The following is a 22098-nucleotide window of genomic DNA, read 5'->3' as shown; positions in this document are numbered from 1 at the left end:
TAATTTCCTACTCTTATTATTCGCTGATGACACCAATCTCATCGCAGTGCACGAGGATTTTGTCACCCTGATCAAACATGTTAATGACGAGTTAAAAATATTATCAAATTGGTTTCGCACTAATTTTATGATATTTCATAATATTAATAAATTCTATCCTAAAGAACATGCTTGTATAGAAATTGATGGAGCTGCAGTTGTTCAAGTGGCTTCAACAAAATTTCTCGGTGTCCTGATTGATGAAGGTTTAACTTGGTCCAAACATGTTGATCTAGTTTGTACAAGATCCTCTAAAATGTTAAATATTCTAAGAATTGTTTTACCTTCAATTCACTCATCTGCTCATTTAACACTTTACTATAGCTTTTTATTTCCCTTTATGAATTATTGCAACATTGTCTGGGGTGCTACTTTTCCCACGTATCTCGCAAGAATTAAAAATATTCAGAAGAAGTTCTTGCGTATGATTTCCTACTCTTCTAAACATGCTCCTTCTGCACCTCTATTTCTTGGATTTAAGATTCTTCCAATTGAGAAAGTCAATGTTTATTTATCATGCATATTTATGCATAAGTTTTTTTTTACAAGAGAGAAGACCTTCCACCAACATTACAACACTTTTTTAGTTTTATTTCAGATACTCATATCCATCAAACAAGGCATGGAGAAATAAATCTTGTTTTACCGTTCTCTAGAACTTCAGGTCATAAAACTGATCTGATGGAGTAAATTAAGTTTGTCCTTAAGATCTATGTCGTCTTTATTCGTCTTTAAAAGACAGTTGAAAGACCTTTTGATTTTACTACGACAGCCTTTTGTTATAGTTTCCTGCAGTATTCTTCATATGCTGCTCTTCACTTTTGATCCTCCTTTACCATTACCTTTCAACATCTGTAACTTTAAGTTAAAAGGATAATCAGGCTTCTGAAAATGTGTTTTTCACCCTTTTTTATTTTTATTATTCAACTTATTTGTCTGCGTGTCTTTTTTGTTTTTTTCATGTAAGTGGAGTGGAACTCTGTATAAACCCAATTGGGTTTCGTTCCACCCCTTGTACTGTATCCATGTGATATCCGTGCAAAAAAAAATAAAAAAAATAAAAATATGATTTTGTTTTGGTATTATTACTTAGTTTATCAATTGAAATCATTTACAATATGTTAGGCATGGTATTGCTCCCATTATAGCAATCAATTATATATTTCAAATAAATGTTGTTTGTGTGTACTTAGTATGACAATTAATTCACAGTTTATTAGCTCGATTAGCCATTAAACAAAACATCGCGATAACAGCTTTTGATCAGGCATTTAAAACAGCTACCACGTTGGGTCCTAGGTGGACACTATTTCACAGGGGGACAGGATTTCTCATGACACCCGTGTTCTCGGTATGGAGAGATTAGCCATTATCTGCGCAAATCTCTAAATTTGAACCATGGCATCCTCAAGTGCCGCACCAGAGATAAAAGGTAACTTTCTGCCTTTAAGAAGAACCTGTGATAAACTTTGATCTAAGTAATTGTTATGTATACGTCATGTAAGCGTTCGTACTGTTTTACTTTCGGTTTGCACACGGCATGTTAAGTGCTGTTACTTCCGCATCTGAAAATAGCCCAACTTGTTTTAGTTAATAGCCCAAGATTTTTCTTCGCCGTTAATTAATGGAATTAATACGTATGGTCAGTTCTTTAGAAAGTGCAAAAATTTTAAACGAGGTATGGTTGCAATGGTATACGTGCTGTAAACTAGGCTAGTGACTGTGTAGAGCAGCCTTAAATATGGGGGTTTTATTTTCTGTTGAGTTGTGTAAAGATAACAGACCAACATTGAATCAAGGTTGAAATTTAACATTGATTTTTCATCAGGTTTTCACCCTGAAATAATGTTATTTTAATGATGAAAAATAGACCAAGATAAAATCAACATTTATTCAACTTAAAATAAATAAATTAAATAACATATTTTACATTGAATCAATGTTGAGGCAATATCTCTTCTTACTTACTTACATGAAGTAATCAATCTTACTTCATGTACAGCAGGATTCTATGCCAGTATTGTTTATTATTACAGTTGAATGTCTTGTGTATATTTGTGACTGTGATGTATTGTATGGTGAAGAGATGATTTTCCACAATGTGGATAATAAAGTAAAATCATGTTCGTTTTGACTTTTAACATGGCAAAAAAAAGTCACTAATTCCAAAACTGGTGATTTAAACACCTTTGAAAAACTGCTTTGCCATCTTCACTTATTATAATCCAGTTGACTTTATTTATACATACCTATACAAAAGGTCTTAAATATCTAAACTATGTTAATTCTCAATATGTCTTATTGAAGCTTAGTTTGAAGTCACCTTGGTGGTGATCAGTGTTTACTTTAGTTGGGCTCTTGACCCTTGACTTTTATAATATACATTTTTCTTTACCATTTATAATAGGGATGGGACAGTTACCGGTTTCACTGTAAAGTGTACAGTGTAAAAAGTACGTCAGTTAGTAATATTGTTTATAATGTAATTATCATTAAAACTGTGTTTGATTATCGCGCTTTTGAAAACTCGCTGTAAATCCTGTCAAGGCAGCCAGCATCAGTCTGGTGCAGGCGCATCGCGCAACATTGTTTTTTGAATGAGAAGAAATCGGAAGGCTGTGACAGCGCTCTGCCCTCCAAAAGGACCATATCTGAGGTGTGGTCATATTTTGGCTTTTACAAAAGTCCTGAGGGAAACTTAATCGAGGATGGTCGTGTCTGCAGAACAGGCAAAAATAAAGTCGCTGCAATAGGGTGAAATACTTAAAATCTGCTGTGCCGTTTTCATGACCATCACACACTGATGTATAGCGAATGCAAGGCAAGTGGACTTTGACCTCAATACCAAAACTACGTCTGGGAAATAATTGGACACAAAGTTTTGAGTTCTCACTCACTTGAAATTTACGTGAAGCACACACCTTAGCACAGCTTGCTGACTGTATGATAGACAGTTCTTATCAACTAAATGAGTTTTTTACACTCTCTAAAATTCTGTAAATAGTTGCTTTAGTTTTTCACTGTATATCCATTATAATTAGCAGTTTATTGCAGATTTATTTGAATGAAAAACTACTCTTTACAATTACAAATATTCTGAAATAAAGGACGCCTAGACTTTTCTTGAAATAAAAGCTTACAGAAGCTACATTTCTGAGAGAATCATCCTCAAATTTGAATCAAAACATTATCAGACATTCAGTTTCATATTTAGGTTGTTTTCCGGCCTTTAACATTAAAGTCTCATCCATTTTTCTGAATTTCAATAAAGTCACATTTCAATATTCTCTGTATTATTGCCTCTGGCTTGGCTTGCTCAGTTGGGGACACTAAATGTTCAACTAAATATCCAAATAAATCTAATTAGTAAACTAAATTAACTATATAAACTAAATTACTGATCTGCCCACATTGTCACTGTATGATAATTGAATTGAGCTGATGAATTCACCACTTTCTCCAGAGCGGCTGCAACAAATTCTGTTGCATTATTTTCCTGTTTAACACTGTGAAGCTGCTTTGAAACAATCTGCATTGTAAAAAGCTAAATATATATATATATATATATATATATAACTTGACTTGACTTACATTTATCGCTTAAGCGAGTGAGTAACTTGCATGTATATTTGACCTAGTTTTACTTTGTTCCTATACTACTTTGAGTTATTATGACTCTTGGGTAACAAAATTTCAAGTGTTTAGTTTAAAATAAGAGCAGATTTATGAATATGATCTGGTCGATTCTGGTTTATGAATATAAATTCACTAAATATCCAAATAAATCAAATTAGTAAACTAAATTAACTATATGAACTAAATTACTAAAATCTGCCCACATTGTCACTGTATGATAGTTGAAATGAGCTGATGACATCACAGCCAAATCAAATTCTGTTGCATTATTTTCCTGTTTAACACTGTGAATCTGCATTGTAAAAAGCGCTATATAAATAAAGTTGACTTGATATAGACCATAGGGTTTAGGAGCTGCAGACATTTTTATTTGGGTATGTCGTTTTCAGAAAATTCTCAAAAATAGGGGTGCAGATTAAGAGGTTAATTTTGTATTATTGATTATAGTAGCCCTGTGATTCTACAGCATAAGATCCAGCGGCAATATGGTAACTAGATTTAATGAAGGAATTTAAATATTCTGCATTATTCAGACACACAGATTAGGGATTTCAATTTACACAAATTCCCATGATCTATTGTCGTTTAAATTACCAATTAATTAATCGATTAATCATTAGCCTTAATAATGCAATATGCGTCTACAGCAGTGGCTTATAGCTGTCCCTCACCAAAAGAGTGAGAAGGGTTTTTAATCTAAATAAAGGGCTAAAAGGATAGTAAATTGAGTGGATGTGATTGATTAGCTTATTAAATTACTTATTTAATAATCAAATGCAAAAACTAATTAGGCATGTGCCGGTATCAATTTTTCATGTTGCGATTGATTGCTGAAGCTTTTATCACGGTATACGGTATTATCACGATGTTGAAATAAGTTGCAAAAAAAGTGTTGTCATAACAGGTTTAATAACTTTCTTATAACAAAAAGAACCGAACATTTACATTTACTTCAAACCCAAGAATAAAAACATCAACATTTAAATCTGTTAATTTTTGAATAAGAACTTTTGTAGTAGTCTGAAAGAAATAAAGTCAAGGTTAGTAAAAATTGTTTTGGAGTTCAAAACCAAAAACCATTGTTAATTTCAGCCTTCCACAATCTCTACTTGAAAAGAAGTCAAAAGGGATGTGATTCACTGGCATAGAAATAAAGCAAGATTGGTTTGAGATTGATTCAATGTAAAAAAAAAAAAAAAAGTGATTTCATATAAGTTGAACAAATCAATTTTATGTCCACCTTGATCTATTTTTCATTGAAATAACATTATGTCAGGGAGCAAACCTGATTAAAAATCAATGATAAAATGTTATATATATATATATATATATATATATATATATATATATATATATATATATATATATATGGCCAAAAGTGTTGGCACCCCTGTATATATGATCAAAGATGGCTGTAAAAATAAATCTGCATTGATCTATCATTCAAACAATTTGCAAGAACCTAACCTTTCATTGAAGTAAAAGAATTGGAAGTGCGGGGAAATCACATTATAAAATAAATGCTTTTCTCCAAAACATGTCGGCCATAGTTATTGGCACCCATTTATTAAATATTTTTTGCAACCTCCTTTTCCCAAGATAACAGCTCTGAGTCTTCTCCTATAATGCATGATGAGTTTGGAGAACACCTGACAAGAGATCAGAGAACATTCCTCCATACAGAATCTCTCCAGATCCTCCAGATCCACAGATCCATGTTGGTGCTTCTCTTCAGTTCACCCCACTCATTTTCTATAGGGTTCAGGTCAGGGGACTGGGACAACTATGGCAGAAGCTTCATTTTGTGTTCAGTGACACATTTGTGTGTTGATTTTGATGTTTGGTTTGGATCGCTGTCCTGAGGGAAGATTCAACCACGGCCCATTATAAGATTTCTTATAAAAAGATTTCTTATTTTATTAAAAAAAATAAGATTTTTTATCTGTTGGTATTTGCTAGAATCCATGAAACCATGTATCTGAACAAGATGTCTAGGACCTCCAGCAAAAACATAGGCCAACAAAATTAAAGATCCAGCTGTATTTTTAACCGTGGACATGTGGTACTTTTTATCCTTGTTTGCACCAAACCTCTCTGCTGTGTTTGCTGCTAAAAAGCTCTTTTTATAGTTTCATCTGATCACAGAACCAGGTCCCGTTTTAATTTCCAGTCATGTCTGACAACTGAAAATGCTGACATTTGTTTTTGGATGAGTGAGGAGGATTTTTCTTGAATCTCTCCCAAACAACATGTGGTGATGAAGGGGTTGTTTTATTTTTATTTATTTTTTTAAATAAGTCTCTGTTCTAGAGCTGCAACTAACGATTATTTTTTCTGTCGACTAATCTAACGATTATTTTTTCTATTAGTCGACTAATCTAACGATTATTTCTCCAGATTAATCTTATTCTTTTTTACTGATTATTGTATTTCAAAGAGGGTAGTGAATTTGTATATTATTTTAACATGAAATCAATGAATGATGACAATATTAATTGTATTTCAGGAAGGGTAGTGTACATAGTATGCCATTTTATAATGAAATATATGAACACAAGAAGCTTTTTAAACATAATATATAATGATACTATTCATCATAAAATGTATACAGAGTAGGCCTAATTAGGAAAAGTTGTTTACTATAGTAGTTGAGTATGATTTACTTATTGATTTGTGTCAATAGTAAGCAAAAATGGACTTGTATTTATCTGCAAAAGGTTCACATACAGGAGCTTTCAGCATAGTTTTAATGTATAACTAGTCGTCTATTTTGAAGATACATGTGCACAAACAACGACTAAAGCTGCCAGAAGTTTTTGCCCAAACTTCAAAGACACATTTAAATGATTAAAGCTAGAGGCATATCTTAACTTTAATGTTACTTTAATCATGCAAACTACCTATATACAGCATGTTATTATGCATATGTGTTTGGGACAGAGGGGAACCAGGTCGCATTTACAGCAGATATATGCAGCCCATAATAAATAAAAGCACGAGACGTACTGGGGTCGGAGAAGAACACCGGAAAATGTGACCGTCTGTTGCAATACACGCGCCACGGTTCAGCTGCGCGAGAGAACACTGGCAGCAGGGTTGCCAGGTTTACACAACAAAACCCACCCATTCGTTACTCAAAACTAGCCCAAAACAAGCCCAATCGCGTTTCGGGGAGGTTCTCTGGTAAACATCGCGTTCGGGGGGGTTAAATATGTGTGTTTTTTTGCTTCAACCCGCGGACATGAGACACAGCCCGCGGCAACAGTGTAGAAGTAGCCCAATTCCGCGTAAAAAAGCGGACTTGGCAACACTGACTGGCAGTGTGAAAGCTCCCGCTCTCCACGCGCACAGCTTCTGCTCTGCCACCGCGTGCAGTGTGAAACCGGCGTTACAGAGCAAACAAAGCACAGTTTTATTCGGCTTCTGTTTAAAGTACTCCCACACTTTTGAATGTCGCGGTCTGGCTTTATATGATAAATGATCATTTTCACTATGCCCGGGAGCAAAAGCTGCCATTATTCTAGATCTTCTGTTCTATTCTAGAACGTAAATAATGTGCCGTCGACGCATTTCACGCACGTATTTTTTCGACGTATTTTCGTAGTCGACGTCATCGACCTACTCTGTTCTCCAAACTCATCATGCATTATAGGAGAAGACTCAGAGCTGTTATCTTGGGAAAAGGAGGTTGCAAAAAATATTTAATAAATGGGTGACAATAACTATGGCCGACATGTTTAGATACAAGTTGGCGCCGCGGATGGCAGTCTCGATATGGAGCTCTTCAGCTATTGTGTTGTTTTTGTTCGTTTGTTCTGCGTTTAGTCATTCTTTTCCGATCAGTTTCACCAAAGATGAACTACTGGACATTAGGAAACACACACCAGACAACATTTCTACAGTTTTTGATTACTCAGACGTTTTGTTTGATTTTCTCGTCGGAGCCGCAGCTGTGTGTTTAAAACGCGCGGCCAGACGTAGACGGGGGAAGCGAGCAGGCGTGCTGGTTAAACTCTGCGCGCGCGGCCTCCGCACTGCACTCCCTAGTATAGATATTGAAGAAAAATGCGATATGCAATACCTTTATAAATTATTATATATTATATTATGCGATATGCGATACAATATTGCTTTAAGTGTAAAAAAAAATCTATTTAAATTATATTATAACAATTATTTAAAGGGGTCATATAATGCCATTTTTGCTTAAGTTAATATGATTCTTTAGTGTCTAAATGAAAAGTTTGTAATATACTTTAATTAAAAATTCTCATTAGTATTGTAAGAAAACACTCATTTTACCTGGTCAAAAACAGCTCTGTTTTCAGCAAGCCATTTCAGTCCATGTGACTTTAAATGATAATGAGCTTTGCTCACCCCGACCCTCTGTTCTTTGGCGCGTTTTGACACAACACACATTGAGTGGTGCCTTGACAACAGTTGAGGGTATGTTTTGGAGAAATGGCAATGGGAGTCTCTGAGGACACAATTTGAACCAGAGTCAGACCCGGAACAAGTTGACGGCCCGAACGAAGTTCGACAATAAGGTTTCTGATGTTAATAACGTTTCTGAATGGTTGGTTAACGTAATGTCACTTTGATGTATCTTTGTACTGGCAGGGTAGCGTAGTGAAATACGAATGCTATGTGTTTACTAATGTATACTTTAGTTCCAGTGGCGGCTGGTCAATAGAGGGCGCTGGGGCGCAGCCACCATCAAAATTCCAGAAATATACATGTATACAAAAATGATATAAAAGTGAAATAAAAATAAAATAGTTTACTCATACGATGTGCTGGCTGTTAGTAAGTGCTGGCTGTTAGTAAGAGCCTCAGCATTTAATAAAAACTGGCTTTGATGGGTTAACTATTTTATATGTTCGTCAATATGTTTCATGCGGTTTAATGGGCGAGGGACGCCGGACAAATGGATGTCTATCTGAGTCCAAAAATATATACGGGCAGCATGTGACCTGAATCTGGTCTCTAATTGGTTCTTAAAGATCCTCCTCTGGACGCAGGTCGCTGCGTCCCTGGCGAATCAGAATTGGATGCGTGTTATTTTATCCAATCTGATTGGTTCTCGTCACCTGTCAATCAGCTTTACACTATTGGCCACTAAAGCGAAAGTGCGCGGGCGACACAGTCACTCCGACTCCGCCAAAACCTTGTTAGGATGATCAGTTTCGTAGAGATGGCAGCAGTTAAACCAAATTCTTTCACAAGGTGTTCGTTGGAAGATCACGAACCGGACCAACGCGATTTACAAATCCAGCACAGGCCAGTGACAGGACGCAGCTGCACTCGGAGCTTGTTATGAGAAACGTAGGTGGCTGGCTGGATGTGTTGTTAGCAATGCCCTTTATTGCTTTCCCTGTCTTTTATTTACAAGTGTCGGTACTGAAGTTTTGTGGACAACAACGGGGGTAAGAGACCTCAAATATCTAACTGAACAATGCAAACGTCAGAGAGTCATTGAGAAATTTGCTAGCCAGAAAGAAAGGAGAGCAAAATGTATATTCAAGTAGTCAACATGCTTTTTTATTCTTTTGTTTTTCCTTTCCTCATTCAATTATATGTGGGAAATGAATGTGTAAAAAGATAAAAGTGAAGACACTGTTTTCTCTTTAATGTTCAATATAAACGTGGGATTATGAAGTATATTGAGAATGTCATCATACATAGAAAGAATGCCATAATGTAACTTACCCTGTAAACTTTAGCCGCATTCATCGTGAAGCGTGCAAGCGATTTGTAAAGATTAATATAAAGGTTAATAAAACGTTACACTCCCTTCTTCTGGAGGTGCAGCAGAAACCCGAATAGTTTGTAGCGATCCTTTTTTTCAGTAGCAGCTTCTTAGCAAAACCTGCTTTATACTGACCCTCGTTTATAAGCAGTCTGCTGATAAATGATTCACAAACATGAAAGCATTGACGTTGATCGTGGGGAATATTCCCTTCGAAAAACTCAGCAGCCACTGCGTCTTCAGCGGTTCGGATGTAGGAACATCAAAATGACTGCTGTGTTCGTTATTACACCCAAGAACAGAACACCACAATCGCTTAGACGCCATTCTGCTCCAGCGTATCAACAATGGTGGACTGATGACAGCTCGCTCAGGGCGGGTCTGTGTTAAAACGCTGCTGTCAATCAACAATCGTGGGAGGGACGTCCAACCGCGTAACGTCACACGGTCAGACGGCTCGATTTGGGACAGGGGAAAACATATAAGGAGATTAAAAAAAAAAAAACACTGGATGGATTTTTATCATTGTAAAGAGCATGTACCATTATATGACCCCTTTTAGAAATGAGAATGATACCATTTATGTGTTTCACATTCTTTCTGGGATAAGAAAGCATCGCTACAATTTGTGAAAGTGACCAGTGTTTTAGCAAAAATGTATGTCACAAATCTGACAATATAATTTTAACATCAATGTAAACAAACAAAAAATGTAATGCCAATATTTAAATACCAAAAACTCTTTGCTTGACTTGGTAATATATAGTTATATCAACCTTAAACTTAACATCAAGAACATCCACCTGAACTAGGGGTGGACGATTATTTGTTATTTAAATGTATCTTTGTTAAATTAAAATAATGCATCGCATCAACATAAAACGTACACTTTTAACAATGTTGAAGTAGCCTATTAAAATCTTTCAGATATTGCGTGCCGTTGCGATATGCATATCGCAATATGAACATTTACGATATTTCGATATATTGCGCCTTTTATAATATTTTTTCCAGTAAATCACTGTTTAATAAAAATAAATAAAAAGCAATTTTGTAAAACTGCTGTACCGAACCCGTACCGAACATGACTTCAAAACAGAGGTACGTAACGAATCGTCAGTTTTGTGTTCCGTTACACCCCATATATATATATATATATATATATATGAATCTTTTACAAATAAATTCAAACTTTCTTAAATTGAAAAGCTGCCTCAGAAGCTAAGTTTCCATTCAAAGTTGCAAATTTAACGTATGCGTAAAATGGGGATATTGCATAAAACATTTGTGTATAAAGCACCGTTTCCATCCAGTGAGACGAAGAGAACAATATCATTCCTTCCTGATGAAGAAAAATGTAATTTGCTGCAGTGGTAGATGCCACCACTGTATATAATCATTTTCATATAGCCTATAAATAAATTACATGTAAATTACCTCAGAGTGTGCAGACGAAAAGCATTTTTAGAATTCATGTACATTCATGCACAATCTTTAGACAATGTTTGATTTCTCTTTCTCTCTATTTTTTTGTAGGTAGAAGGGGAAGCTTGACTGTAGATCAGCCAAATAGTGAGTATACACATACAGTACACATATGTTAAAGTTTTTAATGTTTATATGTCTATGTGGTGTTTTTAATATGCTTTAAGACAAACCAAAACTCAAAAACACAGTTTGAAATTGCTGTTGTTTCTGACGTCACAAACTTGTAACCAATCACGTCACGAGGGGGGCGGGCTCTGACCTCTAAAGCAGTGCAGTTAAGCAGTGGAGTTTTAAGAGAATCTCTGTTATCCCGGTATATTTGTACTATTGATATGAAAAATTGTGTACATTTAGCAATATAATTATGTATATTATGATGAACTATATGCCTTTCAAAGTTGTTCAAAGCGTTTCTAAATGAAGGTAAAATATCGTCATTTTGCGTCATCAGAGGCTTTTTTGGCCAGAGGCTAGAGACTACAGCCAGTAGAAGGAGCTAGTTCCGTCCAGTTTTCAACCTACCCATAGGGGTGGGTTCTCACTCACAGAATGTAAAATGAGCACGGCCGCTCAGGCATTGATAATGGAGCGGTCGGAGCAACGCAAGTGTTTTCAATGAATTTCTATGAAAGTTAAGCTTCTATAGGCATGAACTGAAAACGCGCCAGATTGGACACGCACCGTGAATGAATGAACGACAATGCGGCCATGAATGAATGCTGGGAGGCCGTGCTCATTTTAGTTTTGGTTTTGAATTGGCGCCAATTCTGGGGCGGGTTGCTGGAATTGTTGGTTCATTAGCCTATTATTCTTAATGAAAAACACAACAACAAAACAGAACAAAGACAAATTCACTTAAATAGGCGCATTTCACTTTGAAACCAAATCTTCTGCGATCATCTGGTCTGTCAGCTCCTCACTCTCTGATGAATGAAATCTGACTCCAGCTGTTTGTGCTGCGACTCTCGTTCGGCTCGTGCTGTATTGAGCAGACACTTTCAGTTTTTAATTGCAGTGTCTGTTCTATAACTGAACTAAATTATTTTATTACTATAAAAATCAAAATGAAGGTGGGGCAGTGCTGCGGTGGACAAGAGATGTAACTGGTGGGAGTGGCCTCATAGGGCAGCAAAGCAAGTGCATTCTGGGCGTTGTTGTCTTTCATCCAGATGAGTCACAAATACATTTTCTGTCTTTTCTCAGTCTAGAAGGCACCAACTTCTAAAATAATTTATCATTTCTACTACATAAATGACCCAATTTAAATACACATTCATCTTCCCAGCGCTGAAGTACCCCTTTAATTCACGCTTACAATCTTATGTACACTTTCACAAATCTTACCCTGTGTATGCGATTGTTTATGGCTTCATTTTACCTTCATATTTGTAAGGATGCTGATTTTTAGAAGGCAGACTGAGATGGCGAACAGGAACATGGTTTGTGTAACATTAGCAACACATTATTAGCTATTTGATAACGTAATCAAGCGAAAGGCTTATCCATATTAATTACCGTTATCAGGGCTTGACGCTTACCTTTTCCCCAAGTTGCACCTGTGCTCCTAAGTTGAAAAAGTTAGGAGTGCATTTAGAAACTTTAGCAGTGCAACTAACTATTTCTGCCATACTAGTGTTATTTTATCACTGAGATCCTAAAAAATATCATTTTTGTTAATATTTTGAATATCACAACAGATATGAAAAATAAAATCATAGGACTTTGCTATTAATACTACTATAATTATTACTATAACTTCTTGTGATCATCTTGTCTGAACGATTGTTTTGTACGCTGTATAAAATGGATTTATAAACAGGTAAGATTTAAAACATTCATTTCAATTCAATATGTCCCCGTAATTATTTATGTGGTTAAGGAAATCTGTGTAATAAGTGTACAATGAATATACATTATTATCCCTTAAAAGTCACCCTTGTCTTGTCTGAACTTGTCCGTTCATCTTTGGCCCAAAGCCACTGGTTGTGATCTTTTCTTCATGGAAGATTCACGTTAATTAGAAGAGAGTGATATCAAATCACAGCGACTTTCTTTTTGCATGTTCTGCAGACAGGGTGACCATACTCGATTGAGTTTCCCTCTGGACTTTTGTAAAACCCAAAATATGACCACACCTCAGATCTGGTCCTTTTAGAAGACCGAGCGCTGTCACTGCCTCTGCCATTTCTTCTCGGTCAAAAATGTTCTGCAGTGCTCCAGGCTGAAACTGGCTGGACAGGATTTACCGCAAGTTTTCAAAATCGTGATAATCAAACATGGTTTAAATGATAATTAAATTTTAAACGATAATACTAACCGTCAGTACATTTTATCGTGGTTTATTGTGAAACCGGTAACCTAAACATGTAATTTGTTTGCTTTGTGTCTTTGATTTCACAATCAGTTCATCCATTTTAGCAAGTACATGAGTTTATTCTGTCTATTTTCAGTGTCCTTGAGACTGGTGTTGGTGGGAAGGACTGGAGCAGGCAAAAGCTCCTCTGGAAACACCATCCTGGGCAGAAAAGCCTTTAAAGCTTCTAAAAGCTCTTCATCTGTGACCAAAGAGTGCTGGAAAAAGAGGGAAGAGGTGGCTGGAAGAGAAATTACTCTAGTAGATACTCCTGGTCTGTTTGACACAGAGGTACCTGAGGATCTTCTGAAACAGGAGATCAGTAAGTGTATAAACATGACGGCACCTGGACCTCACGCCATCATCCTGGTCATTCAGCTCGGCCCCTTCACAAAAGAAGAGAGACTGTCTGTGGAGAAGATCAGAGCTATATTTGGAGAAACGGCAGATAAACACACAATCATCCTTTTCACTCATGGTGATGAACTGACAGATAGCTCTATTGAAGAATACATCAGTGAAGCTGGTGAGGAAATCCTGAGGCGCTGTGGGGGAAGATATCACATCTTTAACAATAAAGAGATGGATGATCGTAAACAAGTTCTGGAGCTGCTGGAGAAAGTGGATGCCATGATCACTGCTAATGGAGGAGGATTTTACACCAGCGACTCTTACCAGGAAGTGGATCTCATGCTGAAGACCAAAGAAAAGGAACTGAGACGAGAATATGAGAAGAAACTACAAGCGAAAGAGAGCGAACTGGAGTCCAGATATGTTGAAGAGAAGAGAAATCTGGAGGAGAGAATAGAGACTCTAACAGCATCTGAGCAAGAGAAAGAAAGGAAGATCAAAGAGCTGGAAAGACTGAATCAGAGGAACAAGTGTGAAATGAATGAGAACAAGCGATACTATGAAGCAAAGCTGAGAGAGGCCAGACTGGAGGCAGAACTACTCACTCCTATTAATGAGAGAAAAATTATTGAGATCTACAATAAGTTTCAAAGCCTAGGCTTGTAGTCATACCTGCAAACTAGCAAATTAACTTCACAATAATAATTGGAAATGGGCTAATTTCCCATTGACTGGAGTGAGACAAAAATCCCCACCATACATTGTAAAGTAAATATAATTTGCTATGTACCTGATAGGCCCCAAATTAATCAATATAAAATCAAATTGTGAAATTTGTGTCAATGTCCAGCGCTATATTGTAAATATAGCTTTTTTATAGGCCTGCAGCACAAGGGGGTGTTATGGACCAAAAGAATTAGACAAAGGTGCCAATTAAGTTGTGTTTTCGTGATATATATGTAAAGTCATTTGAAGTCATTCCATAGCTTAATGTGAGGAACATAATAATACTTACGTTAAATTAAAGTTGAAAGAAACTCGTCTTTCCTCCACTGCGACTGTCAATCATTCTCCCTTCAGCATTCAAACTACGCGACACGTTCGGTTACAACAGTCAGCGTGGTAAAACTCTCTCCAATACCGTTATAATACTTGATCTGTAGATAAAGGGCTGTGGACTTGCATAAAATAACTTATTTTTGCTGGAGTTTATTGCTGTTTCTGAACGATGTCGTACTAGCTAGTGGGTGTCTGTTAGATCAGGGTTTTCAAACTGGGGTCCTCCAGAAGGTTCTACCCAGATAACAGACCAACACTGAATCATCGTTGAATCAATGTTAATGCATCAACTAAAATATCATTGAATCAATGTTGAAATTTAACATTGATTTTTCATCAGGTTTGCACCCTGAAATAATGTTATTTCAATGATGAAAAATAGATCAAGATGGCCATAAAAATCTATATTTTTTCAACTTAAATTAAATCACTTATTTAACAATCTTGCTTTATGTACAGCAGGATTCTATGCCAGTTAATTTTCATGTATGGCTGCAATTGATATGATTTTGTATCAAAAAGTCACTCAAAGTAAACAACATCCTTCAGTTTACATGCAAATGTATTTATTTATGCCCCCACAGTTTCAACAGGAAATCTGTTGAAAAAAAAACAGATTTTTAAAAAAACAAAAAGGTAGAAGAAAGAATGAAATACTCTGAATGCTCTAAACTCAGGGTTTCCACCACAAGCAATGCCCCCAAGCCTTTCAGGGGCGTAACGGAGCCATTTTTACACCGTCCCAGCAAAGATACACTCCAATGCCTCCTTTTTATCAGCATTCACTTGCACCTAAAACAACATGTTAATTAATATTTGGAAATGTGACTAATTATACACACAAATGTACTACAAAATGAAGTGAAACTTGAAATGTGATCAAAATCTTTACATTCCAGTTAAAACACGCTGAATTTCAATTCAAGACTATTTAATTAATTTGAAAAAGACTTTTCCCTTTAAAGCACCTGCAGACACACAGGAGGAATGAATGGAAAAGCAAGGTGAAAATATCTTCAAATATCTATCTTGTTTTATCTAATATTAATATTTAATAGTAAATAATAGTATATAAACAAATAAAGTGTGAAAATGAAACAAGTAAATTAATAATCAAGTAGCTAAATTAATAAAAGAGGAGCTGGATAGGCTACACAGTGGTTTGTAAGAGATTATCCATTTTACAACATGAACTGGAGGCGCAGCAGTTTGCTAAATTTCTGCAGTTTGATACAGCTGCTCAACTTGTGTGTGCTAAATACTCTAGCTTAGTATAGCTATGGTTGTGTACGGAGGGCATTCACGTGACTCTATTAATGTCGCAGTTCACTCTGACTCGCCCAGGAGAAACACACAAGTTGTAAGAAATAAAGATAAATAAAACAATGAATGAAAATGAAAATTGAGAATTGTATTAATCTTTTTGTACTTACCTCTAAAAAACACAGTTGCTGTCCTGTCTCTTTCGCGCTTAAGTCTGTTATGCTGCGCTTTGATCTGAAGGTGCATAATTACCGCCACCTACTGGATTGGATTGTGGCGCATTCGATCAGTAGTGGAAAATATTCTAAATTATTTATTAACCCTGTATTCTTTAGATAAATAATTAAATGTATGTAAATGATACATGATTTTTAAAATAATAATAGCCTACATTTTATAAATTTAAAACATGCTATGATTTCTATAACTGGATGACCACAAGAATTAAGGACTCTGTGACAGTCATTATACTAAATCTCTCTGCATGTGTTGTAGCTAGCAGAAAACACTAGAAGATTGGAGATGTTTTCCATGATGGAGGAGATTTTAAAACAATAATTAAAACATTAATATTAACAATATACCTACTAATAATAATCCACTGGTTCATCCCATTGAGTTCAATTTATGGTAGTAGTTCTTTGTTAATCCACACACCCGTTGGTGGAGATTCATCCTTTGAGGAGACTGAATGTGCTCACATTTCATATACATGTACCCAGTTAATTTGGATTTGCTTTGACATGTTGAAAGATGGGACCGATAGATTGACAGTAAGCCTCACCAGTGGAGAATTAAGCTGACCAAAAATCAACATTGATTCAATGTTTGTCTTTTCAACACTGAAAAGCATGGAATTATCAACATTGATCCAATATTATTTAGCATTGCATTTTCAACATTGGTCCACTATTTCTTTTGCATCGAATTTTCAACATTGATCCAATATTATTTAGCATTGACATTTCAACCTCAACCAAATGGATGATTCTGATGGAATTTCAACATTGACTCAATGTCACAATGCTATCTGGGTAAGGGGTCCCCAGAAAATTTCAGAGAATAAAGACAAAGCAAAAATGGATAAACTGATTCCGTTCTAAATGTTTGTCTCCTTTCTTGCCGTATACATACTTTCCAGAATTGTATATGTTTGTTTTGTATCTTTCTAGTGAGTTTTCCCTCACTATAGTCCCCTTTATTTTGCTCAGTGGGGTTGTAAGGCAGTATTCTTAATGCAGTACGTAAGCTTCAGGTTTATGCATCCAACAATAAGTATAGCCAATTTAAATTTGAAAACAATATGTTGTATTTATAATGTCAAACGTACTATTTGTCTAATGGTTTAAATGTTTTTTTTTTCATATACATACAAATATATCGTTGGATTTTAGGAAGGTGGTCACTCATAAAAGGTTCATCATATTTGGGGGTCCTTGGCATCATAAAGTTTGAAACATTTGAGAGTAAAAGTTACTGACTGACTCTGCCGCCACAGTCGGGAAACCCTGGGAAACTCTCGCGATAATTTGCTAGAATGTTACCACTGCATATGCTTAGTGACATAGATGCTGTGTCTAATACAGTTAATATGCCAAACTTCAGTGAAGGGAAGGCTGAAAGATGCATTAGAAGAGACTGTATGGGCTATATTTTTACAGGCCCTTCAGGCACACTGAGGGGTATGTACCAGTGAAAGATCAACATGGATCCTGTACTGTAACCAAGATGAACATGCATGTAAGCATTGGTTTTTGCTGCTAAGACAAAAGCTGAGATCCAAACCCCAACAATAGAACAATAAAAGTCACTAATCTTGAGAGAAGATCTCACAGAAACTGTGGGACGTCCCCCATTACCCCCCTCCCCATTTTGCCCTCTCTTTGCCCTGTTTCAAGTCAACAAATGCAGATATACCAATGATGATGTATCTTGTGAATCTATTGTTTTATCCCTTTCATGTTTGGTGTCCTTTTAAAGGTCTCGGTGCGAATGGTAAAATGGTCTCAATTTCGCTGTAGTCACTAGTATTATTAGAAAGATTGAAAATTAATGGGAATTCTTTTCTCCTTTTAAGTGGTCTCTTCAAAGATATCTGATCCTCTCCCCCAAAACCAGGTGTTTGGGTTGCAAATATTTACAACCCTTTTGTTCTAGTTGGAGTATATAAGGAAGGGTAACAGAGCTGCCATTTGGGAAACATTCTGCAGCCAGAACCCCCATGTGGTGCTGTGTGAGGGTCTTTGAGACACTCACACACTGCATGTATTGTGCCAGACATGATGGCTCTTTGAAATTATTTTCATATTACTTTGCAATTGTTTTTATGTTTTTACGCTGATCAGTTGTGTACCATGGATTCTTGCTTAATTATTTTCTTGTCTGGCCAAAATAAATGTTAATCTTGATTGATTCTGTATCTTTCTGAAATCATTATTTTAGTAGTGTCGCATGCGGAGTAAGTAGGAGCTACCGCAAATCTCTCTGTTAGGACAGATCACTCTGAGGACTCCATAGCGGGAGCTTTGAGCCAAGCATGAGAGAAAATAAGATTTCTGACTGTCACTGTTATTATAAGTTGCAGCTCTCATGGCTATTAATCAAATTACACTTTCTGTTATGAGTAAACATGTGGGACTCACTTAGAGGTAAGATAGTTCACCCTGCAATCCTCTGTAATATCAGAATGGACTAATTTGTGTCCGTGAGAGCTAGTGAATCGCGACACTAGCCTCTGTGTGGCTCCGGGTCCCATGGTGGAACGAATGTTTGAAAATTAAGAGATACTAAGAAAAATCAATGATCTAAATTAAATCCCAATTAATCTTCAGATCAGCTGATAAACTCTAAACGTAACACACTTTATGGAGTCACATAAAATTGGAGTCAGATCAAATTATTCATGGAGTCAGATTTAAAATTAGATATCAATAAATTAAGAGAACTTCACCGAAATGCTGAAAAGGCTTACACGCAGAATTCCTTTTGACCAAGACGTTAGAATCTGTTTTTGGGCTAACGGATGGACCCTTACAAAGTGGTGACCTGTCCTCCGTGATCTCCCGGTGGCGAGTGTCTTTTCAGATAAATAATGGGATTGCAACAAGCGAGAGGTTTGATCTTCTCTTTGTCAGGATAGAAAACTCAGGATTCAAATGCAACTACCAATCCTTTATTTAAAGGAATAACTCAGAACGTTCAACAGTGAAAGTAGCAGAAGATGCCGTGGTGCAGCTGGTCCTTGACAGCACAGGAACTACAATGGGCCGATCTCCAGACAGTAGTGATGTTACGTATGACACTGAAGCGTCGATGCGCGTATCGCGCATGCGACACATTTTGAAGTGAAGCTCCGTATCGGGGTGTGTATTGGTTTCCTAGAGTCACGTGACCGATGACAAATGAAGCCTCACTTTCTGTCCAATCACGTGCGCGTTTCGCTTTGCGTGTCAGAAGCTTCGAACCCCCAGATCTTACTTAACAACGTCCTTGTTGCCTCAGTCTGGTTGATGGTTTTGTGAGGAGAGTGCTGTACTTTGAAAGTTAAATAATATATTACATTTAGATAAACATTTATTTGTCACTATTTATTGTTTTTTGTTTGTTGGAGTTGTGTCTTTGTATTTTGGTAAAATATTTGCCTTACTGTCATTCCTACTGTTACACAAGCACTATCACTGCCAAGTGTCATAAGCACATTTAATTACAGATGATCCTATCACACAATGTCCTTATTGTGTGTGTGTGTGTGTGTGTGTGTGTGTGTGTGTGTGTGTGTGTGTGTGTGGAGAGAGTAGGCTACGTTACATCTTATTGAATCATATAAGCTCATATATTTTATTGACACACTTTAATGGGTAAATTAATTTATTTACTGGACACATTAAACACAAACATATAAAGCTTTTATTTGTACACATAGCATTGAAACGATGGAGTGTGTTGTGGTTGCTTCATCTGACAGGTTCTTCCACAGACTTCTGCCTGCTTTATTTTAAATAAGCACCAGATGGCGCTGTTCTTGACACTCTCGAAGCTTTGAATCTTTTCCCGAAACAGTCAGGGTAAAGCCTCACTGCTCCATGAGGCTTCATTTCCACATCACTACCAGACAGCAGTCCAAACGAGAGATCCACGGTGCAATAATCCTCCAATCCAGACAGAAATCCGGAAATCCACAGCAGGCAAACTCCAGTCCAGGAACAAACAGGAACTGCAATGGACAGAGCGTGAGCACCACACAGAACGATCCGACAATGAACAAACAAACACAGAGACCATATATACACACACGCTGACCAGTCGCAGCTGCAATCGATCACTAATTAGTGATCGTTAGTTGCCCAGCAACACACGTGACTGCCACAGACACCACACTTCCACAGACACCACAATTCCACAGACCTTCAAAAGTGACACTCTTTCTTCAGCTGTTATGGTATCCCTTGCTTTAAAATTCTCCTTGGTTGCCTACGCAGCAAGAGAGGAAATTTTATTTCGGTACTCAAAAGAGGTCTGTAAATTAAAACCCTAAATTCTGAGGAAAATGTCCAGTTACATTTGTTTATTTGCTTTGCTGCAACAACGCAACAAAGAAAAAGAACAAATGGTCACGTTAACTTGTGAATGAAATCTTGTGAGTAGATGAGCTAAAATATCATTGAAAAGATCTCACTGGAATCCTTTGTGTGTAAAATGTGAAGGTGGACAAAACTGGTTCAGGTCTGATGTCACAATTATAAATGTCTTATAAAATATAGCGTTTTACTATGGTCTTATTTCAGACCTTGCAATCGCTGCACTTTTGTGTGTTTATTAATGTCTCAGAAGAGACTGAGAAAATTAACAGACCAAAGAGAATCTTTGGCTTTCTCCATCAGACCTGTGTTTGTCAAACCTTTCTTTTCATATGCAAATAGATTCTCCAAAGAATGCAATTGATAACTTCTCAGCCTAAAACAAGAAAAATGTGCCCAATTCTATATTGTGTAGTCACAAAAATCTTTGAATTGAGCAATGATTTGATCTGTGCTCTCAGTATTTGCAGTTTATTGAACATCCACAGCAACTAAGTTTATAACTGGTTTCCAGTTTGGTCTTGTTGCTGGGTACACAATGATCAGGCCAGCACAGCAGTAGCTGCAGGGCCAATCTAAAGATCAGTGAGATGATAACAGATTATTCTGGACAAATGACTCAGCAGAGATCCAAATAAAATTATTATTTAATTCATACTATTTTAATATAATATGATTTATATTATGATTTTAATGTAAATTATATTATAATGGCCAGTAATGGTTTTTAATCTCATGATGATTCAGCATTATTTAGAAGACGAAAGAATGTTGGTAAAGTATGAGAAGGATTAGAAGGTAGAAATAGGGGATGTGCAAGTAGGGAAAAGCTTCCTGAATGGAAATAAGACGGCAAGAGCACTATTAGTGTTGAAATGATGGGAAGGAGAATATAGATGGTTAAAGAAAGAATTGTTAAGGAAGAAAACTGAAGAGAAAAAAAACTAAAGAGAAAGAACTTCTGTACCTTCTATTTGTGCAAGAATTTAAATGAGAAAAATTACAATGCCCAGTTAAATGAGTAACCTGATTGTTGTAACTTGAATAGGCTGAATTCAGGCAAGGCCTAACAATTTGCATTTCATTGATCTGTAACCCAATGAGAAAGGGGAGGTACAAGTTTTCCTTTGCAATGAACTCTCAATTGTTAGCGAATTCCTCTCTGGGAGCGTCAGATTACATGGGACCGGATTGGGGAAGTCATTTTACTGGGAATGTAATGAAAGTTGTGTGTTATGTTAACTTAAGGCATTCACTCTACAGGGGTTACACACCACAGAGATCCAAATGGTCAAGAGTTCAAATGACACCATAAATACCAAATTACCTGGTGCTCTAAACACAGATCTGGCTTGTATAAACAGCATCATTTAAAGAGATTGCCCCAGGGCACTTGGGTGTGATAAAATCACAATGCAGCAGATTGTGTAAACACAACGGCAACAACAACTTAAGGTGCAACTGATCTGGCTGCATTTACACACAGTCAGATCTGACCATTATAAATCAGTTTATCTGACCTTTTTCTTCACAGAAACATGACCATGATAATGATACATGTCTTTGTAAACTACAACAAATTT

At 36.5% G+C, this 22098-nt stretch overlaps 2 protein-coding genes across 2 annotated transcripts in view; both read left to right on the top strand.

Moving 5' to 3' along the window:
- LOC307126351 (GTPase IMAP family member 9-like) overlaps window positions 1–22098 on the top strand; it is a 584370-nt gene that overhangs the window by 56656 nt on the left and 505616 nt on the right. The window lies entirely within an intron of this gene.
- Window positions 1330–15292, top strand: LOC307126333 (GTPase IMAP family member 9-like). The gene is made up of 3 exons (XM_079816797.1): window positions 1330–1471; window positions 10961–10996; window positions 13363–15292. The coding sequence occupies exons 1-3, from the start codon at window positions 1438–1440 to the stop codon at window positions 14280–14282; spliced, it is 990 nt and encodes a 329-aa protein (XP_079672923.1). The 5' UTR covers window positions 1330–1437; the 3' UTR covers window positions 14283–15292.

The sequence above is a fragment of the Gobio gobio genome, assembly GCF_949357685.1.
Source record: "Gobio gobio genome assembly, chromosome: 1".
In the NCBI taxonomy this organism is placed as follows: domain Eukaryota; kingdom Metazoa; phylum Chordata; class Actinopteri; order Cypriniformes; family Gobionidae; genus Gobio; species Gobio gobio.
The sequence above is the reverse complement of the archived record's forward strand: the minus strand, read 5'-3'. Positions and strand labels throughout refer to the sequence as shown.